At 41.0% G+C, this 25,875-nt stretch overlaps 1 protein-coding gene across 1 annotated transcript in view; it reads left to right on the forward strand.

Annotated features, from left to right (window-relative positions):
• The window catches only part of cdk17 (cyclin dependent kinase 17), a 43,990-nt gene that overhangs the window by 11,987 nt on the left and 6,128 nt on the right, over positions 1-25,875 (forward strand). The window contains exons 2-13 of the mRNA XM_032589582.1: positions 6,937-7,081; positions 11,026-11,193; positions 17,581-17,714; positions 20,249-20,374; positions 20,992-21,048; positions 21,161-21,275; positions 22,238-22,332; positions 23,629-23,691; positions 24,920-25,043; positions 25,258-25,378; positions 25,585-25,682; positions 25,770-25,875. Of these exons, the coding sequence (XP_032445473.1) occupies positions 6,955-7,081; positions 11,026-11,193; positions 17,581-17,714; positions 20,249-20,374; positions 20,992-21,048; positions 21,161-21,275; positions 22,238-22,332; positions 23,629-23,691; positions 24,920-25,043; positions 25,258-25,378; positions 25,585-25,682; positions 25,770-25,875 (1,334 nt within the window). The 5' untranslated portion in view covers positions 6,937-6,954. The remainder of the gene's footprint in view (positions 1-6,936; positions 7,082-11,025; positions 11,194-17,580; positions 17,715-20,248; positions 20,375-20,991; positions 21,049-21,160; positions 21,276-22,237; positions 22,333-23,628; positions 23,692-24,919; positions 25,044-25,257; positions 25,379-25,584; positions 25,683-25,769) is intronic.

A 25,875-nucleotide genomic window follows, 5' to 3' on the forward strand; every position in this document is an offset into this window, starting at 1 on the left:
GCTGCAGAAAAAAAATCACTGGCATCATGATGAGCTACACCAACGCTACCGAAAAGTAAGGCAGATATGCAAAGAAGGCAGATGTGAAGAGGTTATTACACACCTGTAAAGCTTAACAACCATATTCAGTACATGCGAGTTAACCCGACACGTGCTCGACTCCGCTGCTTATCATGTAAAAACTTTCTATTTCGTTCACTTTCACTTCTTCTCCAGAACTCTCCTCGAACATTTTCACACTGCTCGTTTGTTCTTCTTCCTCTCCTCCCTCGCGTTCTCACCCACAGACACGTTTTCACCCTTTGTCTCGCTGGAGGTTTTCCTATCGATGTGATCACATCAGGCTTTCTGTGGGGGTCATTCCAGCTCACCCCTCTGGCTCAGTCATGCTGAAGCTCCTCGTTTGGTTTCCTCCTGACCCAAACAAAGGGTCTTTCAGTGGAAAGCGCCCACTGCGCTGGGCAGTGGCACTGATGTTCTGTTTGTGCATGTTCTTTGCACAAACACGTACTTGTGACTGTACTCAGCTGGGTTTGGATGGAATGGACGCTCGGAGGCCGAAGACGGCGGCAAAGATCCAGCTGCCATTTTAGGCCTGTTGATCAGGATTGCTTCACCGTGCTTTACAAAAGTTCCACATTCTGTCACTAAAAATATAATCTTAATGTGTTTAGATGGGATTCTGTAGACAAACACCAGTAATGAATTTACTTAATTTGATTCTGTAATGACAAACAGAAAGATTATATTGACATTTTCTCAGACGTTCCTGTACTCGACTAAGCAGAAAGCAGTTATTTAAATATCTAAATGCCCCAGAGCTGTTAGGCTGTAGGAAGGTGAGACCCCTGTAGTCTGTTTGAAGTCTTTGTGTTGGACGTAGTGGTGCTTTGATCGCAACGTATAGCAGGGAGACTCCAGGGTGTGTGCACCGCTGTGATCATCACATCACAGGGCTGAATGATGCTAACCTGAGGCACCATCATCATCATCACCCTCAGCTATCTTGGCTGTTATTACACCACCTATGTGGGCTCCCTTGGTGTTTTTTTTTCTGTAAATTCTTTTTTAGCTCAGCTTTACTTTTTCTGCTGGGTCCCTTGGATTCCATGGGTTGATGTTCTGCTCTCCATGCAGTGTAGGCAGTGAACAGGCTGCGAGGGTGGGAGGAAACGGTCAGGGTTTGTGGACAATTGAAGGATTACATAATTTGCAAATGTTGCGAAACCAATGTGGAGAGTCAGGTGAGCCGTAGATGGAACGGGAGAAATATAAAAATATTTGATCCTGTGTATGACCGGATCAGTGTGGTGCTATGGTTTAATGTGAAAAATGTCTGTCGATCTTTTTACGTCAACGCCATACATTTTTCACATGTAGCTATTATTATCCCTCTGAAAAGAGAATAGGACGATTATTAATAGATATTTAATCATTTTAAAATATAAACAGTAACCAAACAGTAACAAGTCAAATAGATGTTCAAAGTGCAAATTAGGAAGTTTGCATGTTGCAGCCAGTCTTGCAATAAATCTGAAGAAGCCTCTAACTGAAGACTGTCATGATAAACACAATTTCTCGCCAGCAGAGATGATAAAAATGAACAAAAGTCAACAAACAGAACAAATCAGAAGCAGCAAATCAGAGCTCATCCAACATGCTGCCACCATGAGCTTAGCTAATGCTAACCTAGCACAGCTAGCGCTCCTAAAAGTGGTCTAACAGATTGAAAGACCATTCCCTGTTTGTTAATCTTGTGGCCGAATATTTGATAAAGGTCCATAGTGTTCAACGATCACCTTGATTTTTGTGTCTTTGTCCTTTTACTTTTTCTAGTTGACGCCTGCCTGACCTACTGAACTTTTGAATTGGCTTAAACTTACTGATGTTCCACAACATAATGGTTGTTTATTGAATATTTAATATGAGTTCGAGAACTTAATGAAATAAATAAATAAAAACGAATAACATATATAGTTTTTGATTAATAAAATGTCAAATGTATATATAAACTGTACATTTGCATAACTCTGGTGAGTGGCTGGTGTCAGTGATGTCAAACTGACCTCTAGTATAAAGTTCATATTAGGAGGGATATTTAAGCAGAGGAGTGGTGTGATTGCTTTTTGAAGTCAGCCAGTCGTCTTTTATGTGCGCTGGTTTTAAAAACATAGTTGTTACAACAAAACTGATCCAAATCAAATCTGACATAAAAGCTTTAAAGCGCTGAATAACCTCATGGCTAATGTAGGCGTGAATAAAACCTTGGCATTGATTAATGGGTCTCTTCAATGCGTGAGATCATTTTTTTTCCCCTGGGCCCGGTTTCGTCCCGTCTTCCTAAAAGATGGAGATGATTTCATCTATTTTAAACCGGTTGTGATTCTCATATGAGTGCCTATTTTAAGCAGCGGTTCTTAACATCGTTAGCTGCTGGGTTTCTTTATAGGAGATGGTGTTGCTGTCGACGGGTCGACTCCGCTCTGTTCATTGTTCCTGCTCTGATTCTGTCAGAATAAACATCTGTAGCTATCTCAGAGCTATTTAAAGGGGACATGTCCATCTGATTTAGAATGAGAAAAACTGCATCTGCTCAGACGTATTATCTTTGTAATGCACACTCGGCACAAAAAACAGATGTGTTTTTCTATGTTGAAGTCATGCGTTTTTAAGGAGCCTGTTTCTTTCCCCTTAAATGGTGCCATAAGAAGTTCTATGAACCCCATCGATGCTTAGGCCAATCGCAGATTTCTTTGCCTGAAAAGCTGCTAAATATAGCAACAAAGTTGTTAATTTGGCAACAGTAAGGTGACTGCTGTTAACCACACGTATGCAGACGTGACCTGGTGGGCAGGTCTGTCAGTTAGTCCTTTCTCATAGCAGAGCAAAAGGGGACAGTGGCTGATGTTCAGACCTTTGCAGAGAGTAAAATTTGTTTAGCATGCAAGTGTCGGTCATTGGCCAATCTCCCAAACTCAAGGAACTCGGGGACAATTTATCTGTGCACCATTATTAGGAATCCTGTTAGCTAATGCTGTTGTGCTTCACCAACACTGTTTTTACCTAGTACTAAAGTGCTAACTTCAATTCAAATTATAGCTCCCCTTGAAAGACAACACTCAAGCACCTATTTATGTTTTATATGATAATTTACATGTTCTATAATGTCCTTAGATATTGTATTTATGTTTATATCTTGTTCTCCTTTGTCTGTTTAATTTTGTCCCTGTGTGTTTTATGCTTAAATTAAAACGAGGGAAAACAGACAGAATACAATGACAGAAACCGAAACTTCTGCATAAACAGTCTTCACCCACTTCAAAACAAGAGCATGAATATAAATGTACACAAATGTTGCATTTTATTCAACTGAAAGTTTATGAAACAGTCAAGTAAATTAGTGCTTAAGGAATGTACAGTATCTAGAAAATTTGATTTAGGGGAAGGTAGGTGTGCTAAATGTTTTCACAGTTAAACACTAAATATAAAATTAGCCTTACTATTGGCGCATTAGCAAGAAACTGCCTACTGCTGTTATTATCCATTGAACCGTTGCTGTTAAACCTTGTTTGAGGTTTACAAAACCTATTTTTATGGAAAAAATATAAAATGGGAAGTTTTTACATGAACCCAATATTTTTCATCATCTTGTTGTGTTAGTGGTATCATTGCATAGCTAATGCTAAGTCTACAATGTACCAAAGTGCACTGTAGCTACTGTAATTTTCATGCATATGTTAGAGGCAATGATTCATAGCAGATGATTTATAAATGAAGAGGGAACTGCCTGTATGAATGCAACCTGATCTGAATAACAGATCTGGTCCAGCCAATCAACCTGAAGTTAGCGTTGTTGGCTGATTTTAACTGAGGTCCACCAGATTCCCCCCCACCTCCCCTCTTATTCATTAAATGCCAGAACTTCCATCATTTCCGTCTCTCAACCAAACTTCTCATAAACGCAGAATTCAGCTCCTGAAATCTCTTTAAACATGGAGTCGGACCGCCTCGGCCTGAGCAAGTCCCGTCCCCCAGCAGTACTGTACACGCCTGCCTTCACTCTGCTGATTTCATGGCTCTTAACCAAACACAAAGACTCCATTATGGCTCTGCTTTCTGAAATAAACTCACATTTTCTCTCCATTTCTCTTTCTCCCCCCTCTCTCTGTTCTTCTTCGCCCATCTTTTCACACTCTTCCTCCTCCCACTCAGTCACTTTCAGCCTCATCTCCAGGATTGAACTTAAAAAAAAAAAGCCACATTTTCCATTTCATTACCTCACCCTGATTTTAGGAGTTATAAAACGAAGGAGGGGGGTGAGACGAAGGCACGGTAGGAAGATTGCAGAGTGGGTCATAATTAAGCGAGTAATTAGGCCTCGTCCCCGGCAACCCTCGGCCCACCTTCTCGTCCTTTGAAGTCCTCTCCTCCCGACTACCCAGGGTGCACTTGCGAGGCATCCAAAGGAATGGGGGATGTCGGAAATGTGGGTCAAAACGAGTGTGTGCGTGAATATCTGGAGATGCTGCTGATGATGAAAAGAGCGAGTGTGTTGGTGGTGGGGGGCAGCTTCCCCCTCAGCGCTTCTACCTCCACTGATGGATTGCTTCTGATCCTTTTCATGCTGAAATCATTTCCCCGCCTGCATGCAGACGCATCATTCATATGTGCCAGTTTTGACACACACACACGCACACACATGTCACATGAGTCCCTTTGTTTTGGTTTGGTGCAGAGATAAAACCCGGCTCTGTTACACTTCTGTGTTGGGGGGACAAAGAGCGCTTATCTCATAGAATGAGTGTGCGCATGGAGCGGGAGGCGGAGGGGAAGAATTTGATTGTACGAGTTTTTTTTTGTTTTTGTTTTCGGATGCAGTTATTTTACTTTTTTCCCCCCCTATCTTTACAAGCTGCACTTTTCAGCCTCGTTAAACTGTTTCACTTTCTTGTTTTTCCTCCCTGGAAAGCTTTTTGGAAGTTATCATCACATGGGGCCACCTGGGCTGGCATGATGCATTTCCTCTGGAGCAGTGGTCACTAACACATGTTGTCGAGTAGGATGGTGAAAATCTTTAGGAAAGAGGGTGAGGATAAATATTAAAATGAAAACAATATTTTCCAACAGATTGAAATGGTTAAACATTTTTTTCTGTACGTGGTTATGTAAAACCTAACTCTACACTATTTCTCTTTAAAGGAAATCCCTAGATGTCTTTCAGCGTAGTTCATGATTTCAACATCCACTGCAATGTATTAGACACAGATTTCATCATAAAAACTCCTTTCACACTATTTGGCAGTCCTGTAAAACAATAAAAAAAATTACAATAAATTCATTTTCTTTATTTGACAAAACTCAAATGTAATGTGTGGATATTTGGTTTGGAAAAAATACACTAAATAAAAACAGTGATTGATGACATTTAAAGTCACAATTTACACTTGTTGAAAAAATATATTTACTTAGTGAGGGATGAGTATGGAAACCCATTTCTGTCATGAAAGAAAAAATAAAAGCCCAGGAGGAAGACCCAATTTTGACTTGTAGACATAATAAAGTCACAATGTTGACTTTCAGTTATATTAGACAAAATGATCATTTCAACTTTCTAAGTCATAATTGTAAGATTCAAAGACATGATTTTTTATGAGATACCGTTTCTCTAACGATGAGCCCCATTAGAGAAACAGTGACTTTTTATCTCCTAGACTTTGACTTTAGACTTTGGAAATGGGTTTCCATTGGGGAACGACATGCATACAACACACAAATATCATGCTCATATATACAACTGACTGCTGTACAAACCTTCATATTTATGCTAGTAAAATGGTTCAGAAATGGACAGAGAACTATGACTTTGATATGGAATCAGGAAAATTGTGGAATTTGGTCATAAAAACCATGTTGGAACCCTGAACTTCCTCTGTTGAATGAGTCAAACATTCGCTGATGATGGTGTACTGTTCACACCAAGGAGTAAAAAACATAAATGAAGCTATTCATTCTAACTAAAGCAAATGGGTTGGTTTTTATTGATGTTCTGGAGCTGGTGGAGGCTTGATGCATCCTTAAATATGTCGTCAGCCACTGAAGATTATTATTATTTATTATTATTATTTCATGACATTCCCTCAAGACAAAATAAAACTAAGATGGCTTATGTGTTGGTGCGAGCTTGTGATGCTGATTCATTAAGAGGTTCTCACCATGTTCTGTCATCAATGACAAATTGTTGCAGGCGTGTGTGTGTGTGTGTTGACACACAGATGGTGTCCTTTTTGTACAAGACGAGCCAATAACCTTGACGGAGTCCGATGGAGGCGGACGGTACCGGCGGAGGGGCGGCTAGCTTCTCACCGCGGCTCAGACGGGACGGACGGGGCGTTTCTGCTGCTGCTTCCTCACCCCGTTTCCTCGAGCCGTGCTCGCATGCCCTTTTCACCCACAAACACACACACACGGAATAATCGCGCAAAGACACACTATCGCAATAACAGAGGGTGACACAATGAGCAGGGACTGGCTCGGAGCAGATTGAGCAAGGTGTTTCCTGTGACCTGGACGACTGCACACAACACACACACACACTTAGTCTGCCAGCCCCTCCTCATCAGATCTTAATTTCTCCCTCCGTACCCATGTGAACGTGTGTGTAGGTGAAAAACGGCTATGTTGCAGGCTGTGATGCACATCCTTTATTTATGCCGTCTTCATGCTTTATTCATGCTCTGTTCAGGCATTTGCAAAGTGAATGAATATTGGATTAAAAGCAGCGTTCCGTTATTCATGAGCGGGGATATTTTGGACAATGCCGGTGCTTGTGTAATCCCCCGTCTGACATATCGCAACATTCAGCAAAACCACCCTAAAATACTGGATGTCTTCACTTTAAGCTGACTGTGTGTGTGTGTGGATGTGTGTGTCTGCCAGGCTGTGAACTGCCCTGCTATGGAGAAGATGAAGAGGATAAAGAAGCGCCTGTCGTTAACTCTCCGGCCCAGTCTGACCATCGACGAATCTCTGTCCGAACTGGCCGAGCAGATGACCATCGAGGACGGTGGGACGAAGGACAACGGTAACAACCTGATGACAATCCACTGTAAAACCTCGTTTATTCTGGTACCTAAAGTGGGATGCAAATTTTGCTGAGTCGCCATCCTGTCAGATAAATTGTCCCTGAAATTATTGCGATAGACGATAATATTGTCATTTGGAGACCATTTTAAACTAATATAATAATAATGGCATAACGATTTGAGTACACCCACTTTAAGGTCACAAAATGTACATTTCTGTAGAACATTTATCACTGGGACTGGAAAACATTTTAAATATCCAAAATAAATGGACAAAACTACAATAGTTAGAATTGATTGTGAAGTCTCTGTAACCATAATTGCACTGCAGAAAAATACACCATTCAGCTTAGACAGTAAAAACGGCAAAAGTGTCAGGTAGTGCAAACTAGTTACTAAAGTTTTCTAAAAATGGCAGCTTTCCAACAACACCAGAGGAGAGCATCTCTTTATCAGCTGTTGTCCAAATGGAAATCATCATGCAATTGATTTATTACTTATTGTGACAGGTTTAGCTGTACTTGCGTCTAATAGGCCTGTCACAGTAACACATTTTGCAATTCCTTAATATCCTTTTGGATTCCAAACGACTACCTCTACCATAGAAAAAGCAGCACTTTTTTTTTTTTTTCTGAAAATTGATAACCTGCCAAAAAATCTCTCAACGACCTTTCAAGTGTCCAATCGCGTTATTGCCCTTAACATAGAAACACATGTTGCTATTATTTCCTTTAGCCCTTTAGAATTGTTGGAATAATAAAAATGAATCCATGGTTTGAGGTGATACTGTTGCCTGAGGAGCGGCAGTAAAGCTTCTCCCTCCACACGTCTGTCAGCAGCAGACATTTAACAGCTCTCCGCTGAGCTTTCTGGGTCTTGACAGCACTCAGGGGTGCTGAGATTATGAAGCGCTGATGTCCATGAATTAAGAAAGATGGCTCTGTGAGCGAGTCAGTTGCAGCTGCAGCGGCTTGCACCGAGTCGCTCTGCATCAAGTTATGTAACAGAATGGAGCTACTTCACCCCCCCGCCCACACACACACACACACCCACCCACACACACACACACACACACACACACACAAGGAGTCCTGTATCTGAGATTTCAGACGACGTTATGTTGACTTTTATTACTTTCTTCCTGATTCACTTGAACTTGAACGTAGCCAAACCCTGACCTCATCCTATACATGAACATGTTTCACATCTTTGTGCTCTGCACCTTACCTCACCCAGGTGACGGAGTAACAGACTGCAGACATTGGTATTGCTGCCCACTCAAACAAAAAGCAGCAAATCTGTAGAGAACAGACACCCACTGTTCAGAAAGAGACCCGCTTTTATTCAATCTTTACAGTTATATAACATCCTTCTTGGTACCACAGCTACACACAGCTAGAAGCCGTTGGATTGACTGACACATGAAAGTAGTCTATTGCCACTTATCGACAACTTTCAGAATAAATGGACGCGCGTCCGTCTTTTCCAGCACATTTGCCTTTTCAGCCTTTTCCCTGTCGCTTTCTGCTCAGAATGACTCACTAATAACAGAGTTTAACGATGAGCTGCAGCTAGTGAAACCACATGAATTAGAGGCACTTTAGCAGGTGTTTGGGTCAAACCATAGAATCTTCACGTCTTTGAGCTGCATAAAGCAGTACGAGGCTAAACTACTCCATTCAGAAGCAAAATGTTTGACTAACAGGGCACCAGTGATTTCAAACCATCTCAAAGGGCAGAAACACATAAATTCATACTTGAGAGTAGAGTGAACCTAAACAGTCACTCCACTGAAACCCAGGATTTCCATAAAAAAAGCTCACTTTTAAGATTTGTACCACCTCTAGAAATGAGATGCGTTCATCTTGTAATTCCCCTGTGTTTTAGCCCCTGAAGGCAGCATGCTGTTAAATGTAAGGCTAGCTTGTAGGAACATGACAGAGACTTTGAACGTAAAGTTTTAAAGAGCAGACATGGAGCAGATGGTTTGTGTGAGCAGATAGATAATCCGCAGACTAGAGACTTACTTTTATAAGTCAAAATGAAACAGAATGTATGAATTTTAGTGTTGAAACTGCTGGTTCATCCAATCTTGACAGAAAACCTGGTTGGGTTACTTGCTTACCAAAGTTTGTAGTTGAAGTTCCAAATGAATAAACACAGGCTTATAGCCTATTGTTGTCTGTTGCCCATCATTCTCAAGGGAGGTAAAGATATTAATGTTAAGATCCAGTTGAAGGGATTTGCTCACCTTGTCTGTAACCTTTGTGTACATTTGCTTTTCTTTCAATCCATCATATGTTTTGGTTGGAAAAACACAATGTACTAATTGTTGGTTGGTAAAGATGCTACAGGGTTAACTACAAACATTTTTTGCTGTCCTGCTTTTATAGAAAACAAGGAGTCAAGTTACCTTTTATGAACGAGCTTAGAATATTTTCTGCCAGTGTTCCCGTCATTGGTTTCTTTTAAGTAGCAGAACAATTAGGACAGCTACTAGCTACTGCTGCTAATAACGATAACATCAAAGACTTTCAACATTACATGATTGAAACACATCTAGTCCTTGTTAAGATTTATATTGGGGGTTACAGTGGCTACCTTGGTTTCAAAGTAAAGAAGGTAAACATGATCCATAACTCTACTGGTGTAGCTTAGCATTAGCATTGCTAAAGTGAGGAAACACCAAAGCAGCTCACCCCTTTTCCTAAATTAGCCTGTGTTTTTTTTTTTTGTACCCCACCAGGGGATCTTTTTGTGGGCTCAAGTGTCCCTTATTTTTTTGGAAGTATGCTGACAGGAAAGGGGGAGGGAGAGGGAGGAAGACATGCGGGAAATGTCGCCGGGTCCTGGAGTCGAACCCGCGACTGCCACATCGAGGACTCAAGGCCTCCAAACATGGGTCGCGCTAACCCCTACATCACCACGGCACGCCCAGCTTATCTGTGTTTTTATCGACAAAAAGTCTGCGAAACATATTTGGCATGTCAAAGTCACTGTATTAGCTGTCTCTTTAAATACCAATTGACTTGGCTGGTGACTTGGCTAGCTACTTGCCTACTTTTGTTAACATATATTTTTTTTAACATTAAGGGTTTCCAATGTGGCGTATTTGATGAGAAACGTCTGGTAGCACTGTCAGCTTAACTTGGTATTGGCTAAGCTCAAATCTGAAACACAAAAGCAGCTAACCTGCTTTGTAGCATGGTGTGTTACTGTTTAGAAAATCTGCTGTGCATAATAATTTGGAACAGTGCATTTTGAGTTTTTTATTTTTGAAAAAAATATTGTTCTCACTGGGAGCTTTGTTCAGTAAAATTTGATTGTACTGACCATCATTTGCATTGGCCATTTAAGAAAATCTGAGAAAATATCACTTGCATAATAATTTGGAACATGGTGTAGACTCGGCTTAGTGTTGATTTAATTCTGCAGAATTTGCTTCTGTTAGCAGTTTATATGTCAAAGGTTTGCAACATTTTCCAAGTGATGTACTATTGAAGCCACTGTTGGCTTAACTTGGTTTTGGCTGGAAATGCTAAAGTGGTTAGCCTGTCATTGTACAGCACTAGGACAAACCTCTAATCTGTAAGCAGTCAAGTGTATTTTTATGATCAAATGTTCAGTTTATTGGTTCATGTATCTATGGAACAAACCAATTATGCTGCCTACTTGCTTTATTAAATTTTTTAAATAAAACATTTGCAGCTTTTCATTTGACACATACTTATGTGGCTTTTTATAGTTTAGGCTGTTTATTGGTTCTGTTTTAAACATGTTGGCTTAAATTTAATGTAATATCTTGTTGTTATGAATGTATCCATTCTATATGTGATTTATGAGATGATTAGGATTTGACTGTGGCTTAGTTTTTCTACCTGAAGGTCTTTCTCCTGTTTCTTGCATCGACTTTAACTTAGCCCCCCTCGTTTTTCTGCTGCAGAGCCCTTCATGAGGAATGGCCGACCCCCCACCTCCCACAGCATGCACTCCTTCCTGCACCAGTACACCGGCTCCTTCAAGAAGCCGCCGCTCCGCCGGCCGCACAGCGTCATTGGCGGGAGCCTGGGGTCCTTCATGGCCATGCCCCGCAACAACGGCAGCCGCCTGGGTGAGCCTCGCCAACACAACACACACACACACACGCACACACACACACACACACACACACACACACACACACACACACACACACGAAGGAACGGAAGGAAACGAGCAGATGGCATCCGGCAGCAGACAGGAAGCGTGTCATGATGCTGAGATTTCCACCGTCCTTCCTCACATATGCAGATACACACTCCACAGAATGACTCGCCGTCATTCCCATGAGCCAGCTTCCCTGTTGCTGTCCTGTTCTCCCCCACCCTCCTGCCTGGGCTGCTGGATGTGGGACCCAGGCAGACGTGACACAGCTTCCTGTGTGAGCTGATTCATCTCAGCTGAGCCACGCAACAGAATGTGTCAAAGCCACAGCCGTTAAGGGGGTGACAAGATGATTCACAGGACACAAGAACCAATTATCATTTATGTTATTATTTACATGCTTCTATGGTAAATGTTCAGTTGACAAAAGGCTCCAAAGTAATCAGACTAAGAATAGGGACGCACCGATCCACTTTTTCCACTTCCAATACCGATACCGATATGACAGGTTTAGTATTGGCCAATACAGGAAAAACAGCTGAATTGATGTAAAATGTTTTACTTTTTTTTTAAACACTAACATAAATGTACTGAATTACAAATTTGTTTGACAACTCTTCAGCAGCACAGCACACTTAAATACACCAACAGCTTCACGAGCTTTTACATGGTTAAACATGTAAAAACAGCATAACTTTAATTTGTTCAGTCAGTGCAGTTAGAAGTAGAACAGTAGAACAGTAAACCTTCTTTCAAATGGTTCAGAAAGAGCAATTAGGAATTCTAAATATAACATAGAATAAACAAAATATGATGTCACTCAGAGCACAAAGCAAACCGCTTTATTTAAAGCACCGAGGTAAAATGATTGTAATGCAGAGCGCTGTTAGAAGAGCAGCTTTGCCTTCAGCAGCTCTGTAGACAGTAGTGCCCATTTATTGTGACCCCAAACTTCCTCCCAGATGACAGCATTGCCTCAATACTTTCAGGAATCACCATGAGGTAATTCAGAGGATCCATCCTTAACACTGCTGAGCAGCAGCTGCATTGTTTCAGTTCTAACCAGTGAAATATTGCATCATGTGCGTTGTGGATTTAGCATCACAGGTTCATTTGGTTACCTTGCAGTTTTGGTTTAAAGTTTTTGTTAAACATAAGCCAAGATTGTAGTCACCAAGAAATCATTGAGTGACTACAATCAGCTAATTTTCAAGGTTGGCTTTAGGTCCCAAGCGGTGATCTGCTGCTTGGGAACTAAAGCAAAATCAGATTTTTTCTTTCCCCCTATTATAAACACACCGCTCTTTAGGCCTAACCTCTAATAACTCTTCACTAGCTGTGTTTCCATTACAAACTCTGTCAGTATTACGCTAATGTCGAAAAAACACAATTTCACGTTTGCGGTATTTCCATATAATTAGAACTATGATTGAAATCACACGTGATTACGTTTGTTTACATAAGTCATTAAAAAAAAATCCTCCTACCACATCCTGTCACCTTTTTCTTTGTGGTTTGCGCCAGTGGCAACATCCACTTGTTGATCACGTGACTCCTGTGATTCAGAAAGTGTTTCCATTGCAGTTTTGCAAAATAAAGTAATTTCGATACAGTCTAAGAACACCTCATTCTAGTGTCAAAAGTTTTTATCAAAAAACGACAGGTTTTTTTTAAAATTGCCATGTTTTCATTAAGCAATTTTTATTTTTTTTATTTCGAATTGCGCAATTATTTGGTCAACAGAAACACAGAAGCTCTGACTAAGAGAAGACGACTCAGAATGGTGTGAAGCCTAAAAGGTGGTGTATGAGGTTATTTAAAAGGAAAAATAAATCCAGAAACATGAATGAAACAGAATTATGCGCGTTGGTCTTGAAGTAATGAATCAATGAATTTTTGCAGTGAATTGACTTTGCTCATTTAAAGTGCCTTGAGACGACATCAGTTGTGAATTGGCGCTATATAAATACCCTGAATTAAAATCAATTGTAACCTTTCTAACTTCCTAAGTTTATTCTTCTACCCACTCCTTTGATCATCTATTATTGAGCGTTACTTGTAATTTATAACGCTCAAACTTCGAAAATATGAAAACCGTACCTTTTCTAACCTCCTGTCCTGTAGCTGTGCTGCAGCAGTGACGCACAGATCCTGCAGTGATTCTGTCCTCTTAAAGAGTGCAGCCAATAGTTTTTTGTTCAAATCTCTGCTTGTAAAAGAAACGCCAATGTTCCCAACTATCTATACATTAGACATCAGTTATCATCCTCCTCATGTTCCTATGTTGCTATAAATCAGTCATCTGTACCTCAGCATGTTTCCTTCCTGAATGCGGCGGCAGGATTCTCAGAACCGTTCTGTCCAACAAATGCTAAAAGGACCCATTGAGCCCCACACTGGACCCTGTCCCAGTTAGAGGGACTTGGATGTAAAAACAGGACAGCTAAGTAGGACGTGGATGTTCCACATCTAGCTGCTGCGCTCTGTGTTCATTATCAGACATGCTAATGAGGAGGAGCAGAGAGAGGGGAAGCTTCAGAGCTTCAGTATGAGAAAGGAAAAAAAGGTTGAGTTTAATTATTCAGGATGAAACACAGAGTAAAAACAGCTGCAAAGTGAATTCACGAAAGTTTTTCTGGGTGAGAAATTGGTTATAAAACCAAACAAAAGAAGTGAACGGAGAAGCAGTATGTGGATGTTTTAACGGAGCCGGCTGATGGAATGAAAACACAAAGTCTGGGTTATTCACACAGGAGGAATTCTGGGAGGGAAGAGATGGCGGAGAGGTATGCGAAAATAGTTGAAGGTTGAGCGGCAAGGAAAGTAGGACAGATTAAATCACGCCAAAGAATCTGGGGAAGATGTACACGAGTTAAAGAGCAGCACTGAGATAAGCTGCTGCCTACTGAACCCTCAGGAGGAAGAGGAGGCGAAACCAAAGAGGGAACAAGATTGGAAGAGACATAGGGGAGAAAAAATAAAAAAAAGTAAAGATGTTAAGTTTGATTTTCCATTTGTGATCAGTCATTTTACTAAAATAACAGCAATCGGTCTGTTTATTTGATTTGCGATGTTGGATTAAATTGTGGCAAAAATACTGAAAATCTGACACAGTTCTGAAATGATTTTTGAAACAATAGATGAGCAGAGCCTATCGAGTAAAACGGATACATTTTAAATATACAGCCTGAATTATAAATCTATAAAATAAGCTTTTCTGCTTGCTTTTTTTTTGTCAGATTCACATATTTTAGACCATTAAACAATAATAATTTTAATATCAGATGGAGATTTTCTGAGTAAATAAAGGAAGCTGGTTTCAAATGATTTTTTTTCTTTTCTTCAAAAGTCAAAATTCTGAGGGTAAAGTTCAAGTTCTACAACTACATGATTTTATTAATGGAAAATAAATGAAATGATTCAACAGAAAACTGATGGGGATTTCCGATGCCAAACTGTCCTGGTGATGATAATAAAACGAAGAGAACGAAATTGGATTTTTATCGATGAAGCCTGATCCAAAACTGAAAACAAAATAAGCAATAGTTAAAGCCCCGGACGCAGTATTAAAGTTATTATTCAAAAGGAAACATGTGTTCCTATGATTTTTTTTTTTTTTTTTAAATCTGCCCACATGGATTGTGAAATTAAATCCAAAATGTTTAAATGCTCTTGCTGGGTGGCGATAACTTGAGCATGGCTCAGAATGTGGAGGACAGGAATCCTGCGTGTGTTTTTCTTTGAGGTTAGTTGTTCTTCTTCTTCTGCTCATGTTTAGGTTTAGTGAAGTCAAAACATAGTGATACGCATGCCAAAAAAACCCCTGCTAAATACCAACTTTATTGTTTTTAATTGGTGTTTTTATTAATTTTTAGAACAAAACATTCAAGAAAGACCGTTGCATGTAAAAAAAAACCAACCGAACAAACATGCAATTGTGTTTTATTGATGACTATATTTCTTGACGCCCTTCAGGGATGTACAGAAATCCAGAGTTTTATCATCATGACTGGTGGTATCTTGATGGATTCACTGATTTTATAGACAAATTTAAACGTCCGCATGTGTTTCTGTGGTTTTTGCACAAATCTCATCAAATATGACTTATCTAATGGGCAAAAGAGAATAAAGGAACAAAAGCCATTCTTTTCCTGCTCTGCCTGCAAACCTAGCAGGAAATTCTCATATTTGGCTCCTTTCCTCCTCCTCTCCTCCCACACCTTTCTCTGCGCACTCAACAAAACCCCTGCATGGAAATATTGTCTGATTCAGACCTCTTCCTCTTTCCGTTTTGTTTTTTTCTAAATAAATGGAGGTCATTTCAGCAAACTAAACTGGTAATTATACGTTACGTCGAACAGTAGTGGTACTTCGTCGGCTTTCTTTTAGGAAACAGCGGAACGGAGTGGAAAAGGTAGAAATGTTTTGATCATAGTGGGAGGTGGCAGACGTTTTAATATTTCATCTATAATAATCCAACGGTTGTGTTCAAAATTTAATCTCCCATTTAAATCTGATTCCTTCTCTGAGCGTCACGTTTGATGACAGGCTTCTTGTTTTGTGGCTTTGACACGTTGATGACAGAGCTGCTCAGCCATATCTACTCATTAACTGTGTATATATATATGTGTGTGAATGGAGGAGAGGGTGGGCATGGGGCATGTACATACACACATTTTCTCCAGCTGGGTTTCAGTAGTGGTGGGAGTTTTATTGCCTGGGAGGAAATGGAGCAGGCTGTGGTTTCTCGTCGTAGCCTGGAAGGAGGACTTTCAGCTCCATGTTCGTTTGATAACCGTTACTGTGTCGAGCAGCGAGACATTGAGTGAATGTTTGAGGTGGGAAAACGCCTGCTATGAAATCTCTCTTTAACTAAATGCAAAGCCTTAGAAAAACTGCAGCAAAATTTGAGGCAAATGATGCTCTGTTGCTGATAGTGAAAGCTTAAGCGGTTTGTGTCCAGGCTGTGCGGGGTCTGCAGAGAGGTTATCTGCGCTTTTTGCCTGACCCTAGACCTGTACATCTCCTGAATGGAGAGTTCTAGAAGTCAGAAGTGATCCAGGACTTCCAGAGTGTTTTCAGAAGTCAACCGTCTTCTCTTTATTGGGTTGAGCTCTCGGCGGTTCTGATCAGACCACTGGGCCAGCTGATCCACCTCCCACCTGTATGCAGACTCACCTCTGTCCTGGGTCAGACTAATAGCTGGTGTTGTATGCAAACCCACAGACTGGTCTCCTGAGGTTTCGTCATTTGTGCAGAGAGAGATTAGTGGGCCGAAAACACACCCCTGGGGGACTCCAGTGCTGATTGTTGTTGTGCATTAGAAGATGTCGCTTATTGAAGATGATAATGATTTGCATATCCATGACTGCCTACTTTAAGTGTAAAAATTAAATGACTCGGAGGCCCTTTCTCTCAAAAAGGGAAAGACAGGAAAACATGTTATTGAGGTAGAGACTAGCTTAAGTGCAGCCCCCAGCTAATTTTTTTAGTGCCTTACGCTTAACACTGTCATGTTTGGATCTTCAATGGACAGGATTAGCACCAATAGAGAAGCTAATTCTCTAAACCTGCTCAGCTCAGGGCGACAATTGAAAGGTTTAAAACGACTGACTTTGTGTCGATCAAGGCTGGAGGAGAACCTGAGTTTATGAAAGCCACCTGTAGATATACAGGAGTACTACGGAGTTTTAGGATGCATTCACTCTGTTTAGTCCACTTTAATCCAACTCCAGTCTGTTTGCCTAGAAAGTCCGGTTTGTTTGGGAACGTGTCAATCCACAATTCAACTCTGATGTGGACCAAAAAATCAAACTGATCTGCCTACAAACCTCGATCTCAGTTCAGTTAAAGTAAACTCTGATGTTGTTTAAATGCATATGTGGATGCCAAGCTGACCAAAGACCACTCCAAAAGCAGGAAGTAGACTACAGCGCAGGGCATTCTGGGTAAACAAACGTGCAAATCTAGAGCTAGCAAGACAAATGGCACTAAAATTTGACACCACTCTATTTTTGTTTACATTTTGTGAAGAAGGAAGTTGTGTTATGTCATAATGCAGCTTCCATGTCGTTATGTTGTTTTCTTCAGTGGTTCCTGGTGCAGCGCCCCCACCTATTATAGGGTAAACAAGTTTTTCAAAGGGTTTGATTCATTTGACACAGTTGAGTGTGAAAGTGAACTGCAGCAGCTGGAAATGTAACAAAGGTTGGGATTTTAGTCCTCCGTTGAACAGTCTACCAGACTATCAAAGTGTGAAAACACCCATCCTGGAGCAGATCTGATTCATACTAAGGGGCCCTCAGTAAATTTTATTTGAAATAACCGTGCGGTTGGTTTACTTTTCTCCATCCAGACATCGTCCATGAGAACCTGAAGATGGGTTCTGATGGGGAAAGCGACCAGGCTTCAGGAACATCTTCAGACGAGGTCCAGTCCCCGACGGGCGTCTGTCTGAGGAACAGAGTTCACCGCCGGATCTCCATGGAGGTGAGACCCTGTCTCACACACACACGCCCACACACTGCAGTGGGCTAAGAGGGGGGCAGGGTCGGCAACTGACTCCTCGGCTCTGGATGTGAGGATACTGATATCTGCGATGCTCCCTGGAGGATCTGGTAGAGAGACTGTATGATTTTTCTCCATGTCAGCTGTCACAGCTCGAGAGCAGACTGGAAAAAAGATTTTCTACCAAGTGGGCATTTAAACACTTGGCCGTCACCAGCTCTGATGCTGGAAACCAGCGTGGTCCATTTTTATTCTGTGGTCAGGTTCAGCCGTGTTAGATCTAATCAGTAATTTTGAGGGTTTTTTTTATTAAGCAGAAAATCCAGAGAACCACCCCAAGGTGTCAGATATGATGAATGGATTCAGTCCTTTTTTCCAGCTCAGCTGTAAGAACAAGAAGAGCTCCCATCTTGGATAAATTCTCTATGGGTTTATGAACGCACACTCTGACCCTCAGCACTACTATGTTGCTCTGCCTGCTGGTGTGTTGTTCTTCTCTAGTGATTAAAGCAACCAGCTGAGGAGGTAAACCAGAAATGTGTGTGTTCCAGCAGCCACTCAGTCTGGAGGCGTACTGCCCCCTGCTGGCCAAGAACAGAACAGAACAAATCAAAACCCAGCACCTCTGATGCTAATGTGGGTTCTCACTCACAACTACACACTGACCTATTTTTCACTTGTTTTGAATGCTGGGTGCAGAACAGAAGAGGAACTCAAGGATGTGGTAATGATCACTTGACTCAGCACACACACGCCCACACACACAATCAGCATAAACACATTGGGCCTGTTATGTGGTAGTAACAACAAATTCTGCTTTAGTAATTGTGTTCAGAACACACAGTTCATCCTTATAAACACTCAAAAATATAGAAACTAATCCAAAACAATTTTACAAATTTGTAAAAAGCTAACTTCTTACTTATTCATCTGTGCCTCATGAAATGTGAGAAATGTGACAGAGCAGTTTATTTCCTGTTTCCTGTTCTTGTTATTTTTTTTTCTTTTTTACTGAACTTTTATGATTCAGAGTAGGAATGCAAAATATATCAGCACCAAATATTCATCAGTTTTTTTTATCATATTGGTATTGGTCCGATAAATAGAACTGGGCCGATATTAACAACAATTCATATCTTTTTTTTCTGGAGGTTGGTCATTGGACGGTGATGCAGCGCAGCATAATGGGTAGTTTAATTGGAGTAGAGAAGCAGTGGTGAAGTCAGCATTGCGGATGTTTTGTTTTTCTTGGTATAACCACAAAACAGCTGGTAGATGGTGTTTAATGGTTGTCATGGAGACATTCAGAGTCCAAAAATAGTCGGTACTGACAGAAATAAAGCCAGTTCAACATCGTTCCATTATTTAACTGAGAATTAAGTTGGTGGAAATTTCTGTAATAAATAGAATATTTGAAGTCCGATCTATACTGAGCATCATTATTCTTCAGTCAGATGAATGTGTTGCCTCGGTTTCAGACAGCTCAGGTTCTGCTGGTGAGACGTTCAGAGAGTTTTCTCTACAGTATGAGTTGTTAGCTTGTCACGCCTCCCGGTGTTTAGCTTTGATCCTGAGGAGAAGCTGTAACTTCTAGACAGGAAGGGCCCTGCTGCCTTCAGAGGACGAGGTGTGTGTGTGTGGGCGTGTGCGTGTGTGTGTGTGTGTTTATACAGTAAGTTTTTTTTTCTTCCTTTTTCCAGCAAAGACAACATTTTGACTCAGGGGAGCTGAATATTACCGAAGAGTTTTACTGCCAGAGCTTGGAAATAAAATCGGGAGCAGCAACTTGTCTAAAAGAGAAATCCTTCTCGTTATAACAAGATGTAAAACTTAGTGAAATTAAATGGTTTTTAACAAGAAAATTTTCATTCTTACAAGTTTTCAATCTCTTTATATTTAAAATTTTTCTCGTTGAAATGAGAAGATTTTTCTTTTTAACAAGAAAACCTCGTTATAACGAGATGCAAAACGGATTAAAACAAGAAACAATCTTGCTATAACCAGTTAAACTGAGAGTTTCTCATTGCTCTGACACATTACAGTTTTCTCATTTAATGAGATACTGCTCCTGAATGTATTTCTAATCTTTGGCAGCTAAACGCTTCCATAGAATCTCCATGTGTCTGCCACACTTGTAGCACATTATGACAAAAATCCATCTTTTTTTGTTCCTTGATAAAACATTTGGCTACTTTGTGTGGGTCGATTAAATCAAATCCCAATTAACCACTTAGAAGTTTATAATTGTGATGTAATAAAACATAAAAAGGGTGCGAATATTTCTCTAACTACATATATTCATGTAGCATGAGCCAGGTTGGAGAAGCTAGTCTGTCCTCATGCTGTGATGGGAGCAGATTGCAGAGCAGCAACAGTGGCTATCAGCCATTAGCTCCTGGTGGTACCTAACCGTGTATATCAAAGATTACTGAATCCAGCTGGTGAAAATGGACATTGCTGTTCCCATGAAATGAATTGATGTTTAAGCATAAACATTTGACCCCGTGTGCTTTCAGGACCTGAACAAGCGTCTGTCGCTGCCTGCTGACATCCGCATCCCAGACGGCTACCTGGAGAAGCTGCAGCTCAGCAGCCCGCCCTTCGACCAGCCGCTGAGCCGCCGCTCCCGCCGCGCCTCGCTGGTCAGTTGCAGCCTCCTCTCCCTGCACTCGCACACTCATTACCGAGGTTCCCACTGGGCTGGTTTCCACGGCAACTGGCCCAGCAAGAGGCAAAGAGTCCCAGTAGCTCGCTTCCGACTTCCATCAGATCAGATTATAAAACTCTGCTGGGGGAGATCATGTTGCTTTGTTGCAGATTCGCTAGTGAAAAATGTGACAGCTCTTATTAAGAAGCAATAAATGACTCAATAAATCTGTTGGCATTAACATCCTCTGCATGCTGGCTATTACTGGCGTGCAGAACAACTTGCATGTTGACATTAGGATGTGGGTTTTATCACTAGCATGTTGACTTACTGCACTCAGTATTCTAACATTAGTGTATAAGCTAAAATTTGCCAAAATGCTGTCGGTAGCATATGGGGTATCACCAGCATGTGGACTTACATTGACATTCTTCATTTAGTATGATAAACACAGCTAATAAATCAGAAACCAGCTAAAATGCTTATTTTAGCCAGCAGGCTAGTGTTAGCATGGGGGCTATTACCAGGCTGTTGAAACTGTCAGTAGCTAAATTCTTTTTAAAAATGCCACATTCACAACCTGATGAATCATTTTCTTGTCGTTCTCTCCAGTCTGAAATTGGCTTTGGGAAGCTGGAGACGTACATCAAGCTGGACAAGCTTGGAGAGGTGAGGAAGCCTTGAAGTAGCGTTAGAGGAACAGGTGCTAGCATACGCACCTGTGCCCCACATGGTCACCGTTTCTTCCCCGGAATCGTTAAAACCCTGCTGTCATGTTTAGGGGACGTACGCCACAGTGTTTAAGGGACGCAGTAAGCTGACGGACAACCTGGTGGCGCTGAAGGAGATCCGCCTGGAGCACGAGGAAGGAGCTCCCTGCACCGCCATCAGAGAAGGTGACCCTCGCCGTTCATGTAGAGCTGAGGCTCGGGTGGCGTACTGCTGCAGTCTGATGAACCGTCATGACACTACTGTTAGCACCATTCCTTTGCTAAATGTTGTCTTTACTTTGTGTCCTCACTTCCTCCCTTTACTTGTGTCCGTCTTTCTCAATTAGATCCTTTTTTCAATTATTTCTTCCTTGTGTCCTTCCTTCCATCCTCTCTCTTTTATTCCCTTCCCTAATTCTCTGTCGTTTTCCTTTCATTTATTCTCTCCCTCTTGGTTTTCTACTTCCATTTCAGACACCAACTAAAATGCGTATTTTAAACACAAAGACTTAAACATTTCTTGTTTAAGTCCTTCTTTGTGTCCTATTTTCTATTACTCCGTCCTTCCTTCCTCGTTTTGGATGTCCTTTCCATCTGTCCTTCCATCTTCTCTTGTCTTTATTCTTCCTTACATCCTTGCTTCTTTTTGTCCTTCCTACCTTCCTAGTGTTCTGCCTCCATTTCTTTCTTGGGTTTGTCCATGTGTCCTTGTCCTTCATTCTTTTTCTCTCTTATTATATCCTCCCTTCTGCTTCTTTGTTCATTCTGTTTTTCTTTGAAGCACTTCTTCTGTCCTTTATTTCTTTCTGTCCTTCCTTCCTTACTTTCAATCTCCTTTCCATCTGTCCTTTCTTCTTTCCTTCTCCTCCTTCCATCCTTCCTTCCTCTCAGTCTCTGGTTTCTCTTGGTGTACACCCAGCCTGCCTGCTCTACACTTCCTCCATAAATTCAGTGAATCTTTGGATTTTATATTTTCGAATGAACATAAAGGACTTGGAAGGTTTTGAATTTTTACAGAAAACATTTGCAGTGCTTAATTTTGTTACAAGTAGAATGTTCCCAAAGCCATAATTTTCCAGTGAACACAGGAAGTGTTCTCCTCTAATGACATGTTTGTTGTTTCGTCGTCTTCTTCTGTTTCGCTGCAGTGTCACTTCTAAAAGACTTGAAACACGCCAACATCGTGACGTTACACGACATTGTCCACACGGACAAGAGCCTCACGCTCGTCTTTGAGTATTTGGTAAGCATGATGTCACAACAAGAAGAACCCGACATGATGCTCCATCCTTCGTTCTTTATTGTGTTGACGATTTTAAAGACATTGAAAATATTTCCACCCATCTATGCTCTCATTAGGTTTTTCCTTGAAAAACCAAAAGCAATCATCCAACTTGTGCTATTTTATTTAGTTTAGTTTAGCCATTTTCACCATTCAACTTTTATACTATTCAGCTTGCTCTCCTAATGCCGGCTACATCTCTTTGTGTTCATAACCTTTATGCTTTTTATAATATTCAGATTTTTAGGAATTTTTCACCCCATGGGGCAAACCGCTCCATCCTGTGGCAGAATTAAGAATTACAATATAAAATGTCCGTTGTGTTTCACAGTGGATGTTTTAGGTCCTGCCTATTAATGGCGATCAATCATCCAGTTTCAGGGCTGATGGAGGACACAAGGCAGTGGCCATTTTGAAGTTGGGCAGTTAAACAGCTTTTGTGCTGTTTAACACTTGGGAATAATTTGAGCTTTTGCCACTGGGTTTTTTTTTTTCGTGCTGCGTGTGGCATGTTTTTTTGTAGTCACCGTGTTAAACGATGCCTCCAAACAAATGTTGATATCTCAGGAACCATAAAAGGTTTGGATTTCATTCACCCACCGTTTTTATCAGACGGAGTAGAGGAACGTTTCTGTCTTTTTCAAATTTTAGGGTTTACATGAATTTTTTTTACATTGCATAGAATATATTACTGTAACTCAACATGCAAGTGGAAGCCTAGATGCAACCATTAGTATTTTAGCTACTTTTAGCCTTTTATATAATTTTACCTTATAAACTGTGGTGACCCTACGGTTTAGGTTAGGAACCACTGTTCTCCAGCAATTTCTAATACTGTTTAGGTGGAATTTTTCCATTATTCAAAAGCTTTTACTTCTCTTCAACAGTTTTTTTGTTATAATAATCCTATTTAGGCTCTTTGCAGGATTATAATTTGTTCCGGTGCGTCTGCCTATTTCTTGCTTTTGTTCAAGTCTTCAGCAGTTCACTTCAAACGTTTTGGCATCTTCAACAAAAGCACTCAGCATTCACACTTGCATTTTCGCAGGAAATGCACATTTTCTAGTTTTTAGTTGTTATATTGTCGCTCGTTTCTACTATTTATTTATTTATTTTTTTCATTTGATGTTTCCAGTCTTCTGTAGGTCAAAGCCACTTCCTGTTTACGTTTGATCAATATGCAATGTTCTCTGGAAAGAGCAGACGATGAACTATTCGTGGCAGTCATGGTAGTTATGGTGTGATCTCCTCTTGTAGGATAAGGATCTGAAGCAGTACATGGACGACTGTGGAAACATCATGAGCATGCACAACGTGAAGGTGGGCATACGATTAATAGACGACTTTAACAAATGTCAGAAAAACTGCAGAACTGATTGAGAAATACCAGAAACGGATACCGGCAATGCAAAAACATGACTATTAAAAAAATGAATAAATAAATAAAAAAGTTTCCTTGAACCACAAGACAAATAAATCATGATGACACATTTCATTTATAATGAAATAAAATGGTAGTAAAAGATTACACTGACTAACAATCAGTTGATTAAAACTAAATTAAACTGAATTAAGCTAAGTTCATTTGGGGCCAATATAAAGCTGAATTCCTAAAGTTCAAGTAGCAGTCACGCTAAGCCAGCTGCTTTCAGGTTTTCAGGAAGAATGTTGAGGCAGTAGTAAAGGAACGATGCCTCGTCATGAGGTTTAGATTTGACTTTTGACTTCTAACAACAGAAGGCCTCTCAAGAAGGAATTGGGGGATTTGCATGGTGGAAAGTGATTACATAGGCTGGATTAGACCAGTGATACCTTTAAAATCCAATAGAAGCACCTTAAAATCATTTCACAGGTTTCCATTTTATGAAACGTAATATTGGTAGAAGTGCTTTCTGATCTTTGCAGTTGAGTTATGCTCTTCTTAGGAAGCACTAATAGCTAAGCGTTGTAATAGTCTGTTATTCAAGCATGGATTATAATAGCTGAATTGTATGGTTGCTCAGAAGGGTCAACAAAATGCATAATCCACAACGCAACAGCAAAAAAAGCCACAAAGGAAGCTACGTTAAAACGGAAGTGATGATAACATCGCCAAGATAACTTTCATTTTGGAGAGATTCTGTTTCTACATAATTCCATTTTAGCAAAAACCTGATTATGATAAACTTGCTAGGATAACTTTTGATTAGCATCACTTCTATTTTAGCATAAACTCTATTTTTGTATAAATTCCATTTTAGTTTCAATTCTGTTTTAGTATTTAACAGAATTGCTGAAAGGCTCTCTAGCGTAGCGTTGCTTAGCCACTTTGGCTTTTTTTATTGTGTTATGGCTTTTGCATTTCGCTGACCTCTTTGGGCCACCATAGTTTGAGAGGGAGAGAGAGATTCGAATGATAAAACATTTCGACATAGTAGGATTTTAAATGTAAGGTTAAAAAAGTCATATTTAGATCCGATTCAACATCCTAAAATTTGTAAAGTTGCCCAGACTAAATGGTTGCTCAGACGACAGTAAATTCATTAGATCCTGAAATGTGCGTTTCCAGATCTTCCTGTTCCAGATCTTACGAGGGCTGTCTTACTGTCACAAGAGGAAAGTTCTCCACAGGGACCTGAAGCCGCAGAACCTCCTAATCAACGAAAGAGGGGAACTGAAGCTGGCTGATTTTGGTAAGAGGAACCTCAAGAGCTCCTGTTTGTTGCTAAAAAGTAAATCTGTAGTTCTTTCAGTCTGTGTGAAAGAGAGAGAGCTGGTAACAGGAAGGCAAAAAACTTTTAGCTTAAATTGGCTGAAAAATCAGCTCCAAAACTGCTAAATGCAGGGAGCCGTTTCCGATGGAAACGCTCCGGTTCCAGGTTGCTGATGTGTGCTGACGTTCTGCAGGTCTGGCGAGGGCAAAGTCCGTCCCGACCAAGACGTATTCCAACGAGGTGGTGACTCTCTGGTACCGGCCTCCGGATGTCCTCCTGGGATCCTCGGAGTACTCCACACAGATCGATATGTGGTAAATCTCCCATCATGCCCCTCTTTATCAGTTTCCCCCACAGTAACAGTGAAGCAGACGGAGTCAGATATATATCTAAACCCAGAGAAACATCCGACCACGCGGTGCTTTTTCCTTCCTCCTCTTCCCGCTCCCACCATGTCGCCTCGGTGACATTTCTCCAGCCTGCTGTTGTTCTGCCAGCTGATTGGCTGTTTGCTCTCCAGGGGGGTGGGCTGTATATTCTACGAGATGGCTGCAGGTCGGCCTCTGTTCCCCGGCTCCACCGTGGAGGATGAGCTCCACCTCATTTTCAGGCTGCTGGGTGAGGATCCCATCCTGAACGCGATCGTCATGGTAACGCTAGCTGGTAGCCATCTAACTGTGTCTGATTGAACTGTTGCAACTTCAGGCACACCCACAGAGGAGAAATGGCCGGGAATCTCCACCATTGAAGAGTTTAAATCCTACAACTTCCCCAAATACAAACCGCAGCCGCTGATCAACCACGCACCCAG

The sequence above is a fragment of the Xiphophorus hellerii genome, chromosome 17 (assembly GCF_003331165.1).
Source record: "Xiphophorus hellerii strain 12219 chromosome 17, Xiphophorus_hellerii-4.1, whole genome shotgun sequence".
In the NCBI taxonomy this organism is placed as follows: domain Eukaryota; kingdom Metazoa; phylum Chordata; class Actinopteri; order Cyprinodontiformes; family Poeciliidae; genus Xiphophorus; species Xiphophorus hellerii.